At 58.6% G+C, this 1,251-nt stretch overlaps 1 protein-coding gene across 1 annotated transcript in view; it reads right to left on the bottom strand.

The window, feature by feature from the left end:
- The window catches only part of ATP6V1B2 (ATPase H+ transporting V1 subunit B2), a 35,044-nt gene extending 34,096 nt beyond the window's left edge, over positions 1 to 948 (bottom strand). Inside the window, exon 1 of the mRNA XM_023736701.1 lies at positions 794 to 948. Coding sequence (XP_023592469.1) covers positions 794 to 929 — 136 coding nt within the window. The 5' untranslated portion in view covers positions 930 to 948. The remainder of the gene's footprint in view (positions 1 to 793) is intronic.
- Between the last annotated feature and the right edge of the window lie 303 nt (positions 949 to 1,251).

Genomic DNA, 1,251 nt, shown 5'->3' with positions numbered 1-1,251 from the left:
CAAGGCTGCTTAACTGATCAGTAAATGAAGAGGCAATGCTAGAAAAAGGTCCACCAAGAATTAAGTAACCTGTATTTTTAGTTCCTGCTCTGCCACTAATTAGGTGTCTGAAACTTGGGAAGTCCCACCCCTCCCAGAATCTTAAGCTTCTCACTTGTAAAACGAGAGACTTGGACTAGATGACCTGCAGGGTACTTTTCAGCTCTAGCGTTCTCTGATATCTAGGTATCCTCCTGCGGAGCAGCCCCTCCACCGAACAAGCAGCCACGTCTCCCTCCGACTGCGGGCCTACCCTCCATCCACGAACAGGCCTGACCACGTCAGCGACGGCGCTACACTGTCCGCGTTCTACAGGAGCCTCACGACAGGCCCTAAGTTCCTCACCAGTGAGAGGGGATAGGAAGGGGAGTTCCCTCGACCCCTAAAATATCCAAAGGTGGTCAAGGGAAGATAAAGACTGGGGTGACAAGAAATGGCCCTCCGAGACAGGAAGCAAGTGCTTGTGTTTGAGAATGCTCCTTGGAGACGGTGGGGCAATATAGCCAGGAGCCCACCACCCCAGGAGAAAGGTCCCGCGGGTGCTCTTGCCCTCGGCCCACCTCTGTCCCGGCAATGCAGGGTGCACGCAAACCTCGTTCTAAAGACAGATATACGTGGGTCAGGGTCAGGGTCAGAGGAACGCCGCAGAGAGAAATAAATACCCGGCCCTCCCCGCGGGCCAAGCAGGTGAGTGGGAGCAAGGGGCAGGGCTAAAGTAGCAAAGACAGCATTCGTCTTGTTCTCTGATACTCACTGAGGCGAGGCTGGGAGATGTAGTTCCGGCTAACTGCCAGCGCCTGCTCCCGAGCTCCTACCACCGGCCCACTGGTGGACACGGGTAGCTCGGGTGCGGCCCCATTCACGATCCCCCGCATCGCCCGCAGCGCCATCTTGTCTCCTCGGTCACGACTGGCCCCGCAGCAGCCCGGCGCAGGCGCAGATATAGCAGGGGCGGCCCGCGCCCCCGGCTCCGCCCATGAACGCTGCGGAGTCCCCACCTCGCCCCGCCTCCTTCGCGGCTCACCGACCTCAGAGTCGTGACGGGAGCTCCGAGTGGGCGGGGCTGAGCCTGCGCGCCGGCGAGAGGAGCTGACCAGCGTGCTGGGAGGGAGGGTGCAGGGCAAGGGATACAGAAGGAGAAGCGAAAGAGGGGCCCAGAGATAGGCAAGATATAAGGGAGAAAGTGAAGAAACGAAGAAAAAAAGAAGTGTA

The sequence above is a fragment of the Trichechus manatus genome, unplaced genomic scaffold (genome assembly GCF_000243295.1).
Source record: "Trichechus manatus latirostris isolate Lorelei unplaced genomic scaffold, TriManLat1.0 scaffold00090, whole genome shotgun sequence".
NCBI lineage: Eukaryota > Metazoa > Chordata > Mammalia > Sirenia > Trichechidae > Trichechus > Trichechus manatus.
This window is presented reverse-complemented; position numbering and strand designations above follow the sequence as displayed.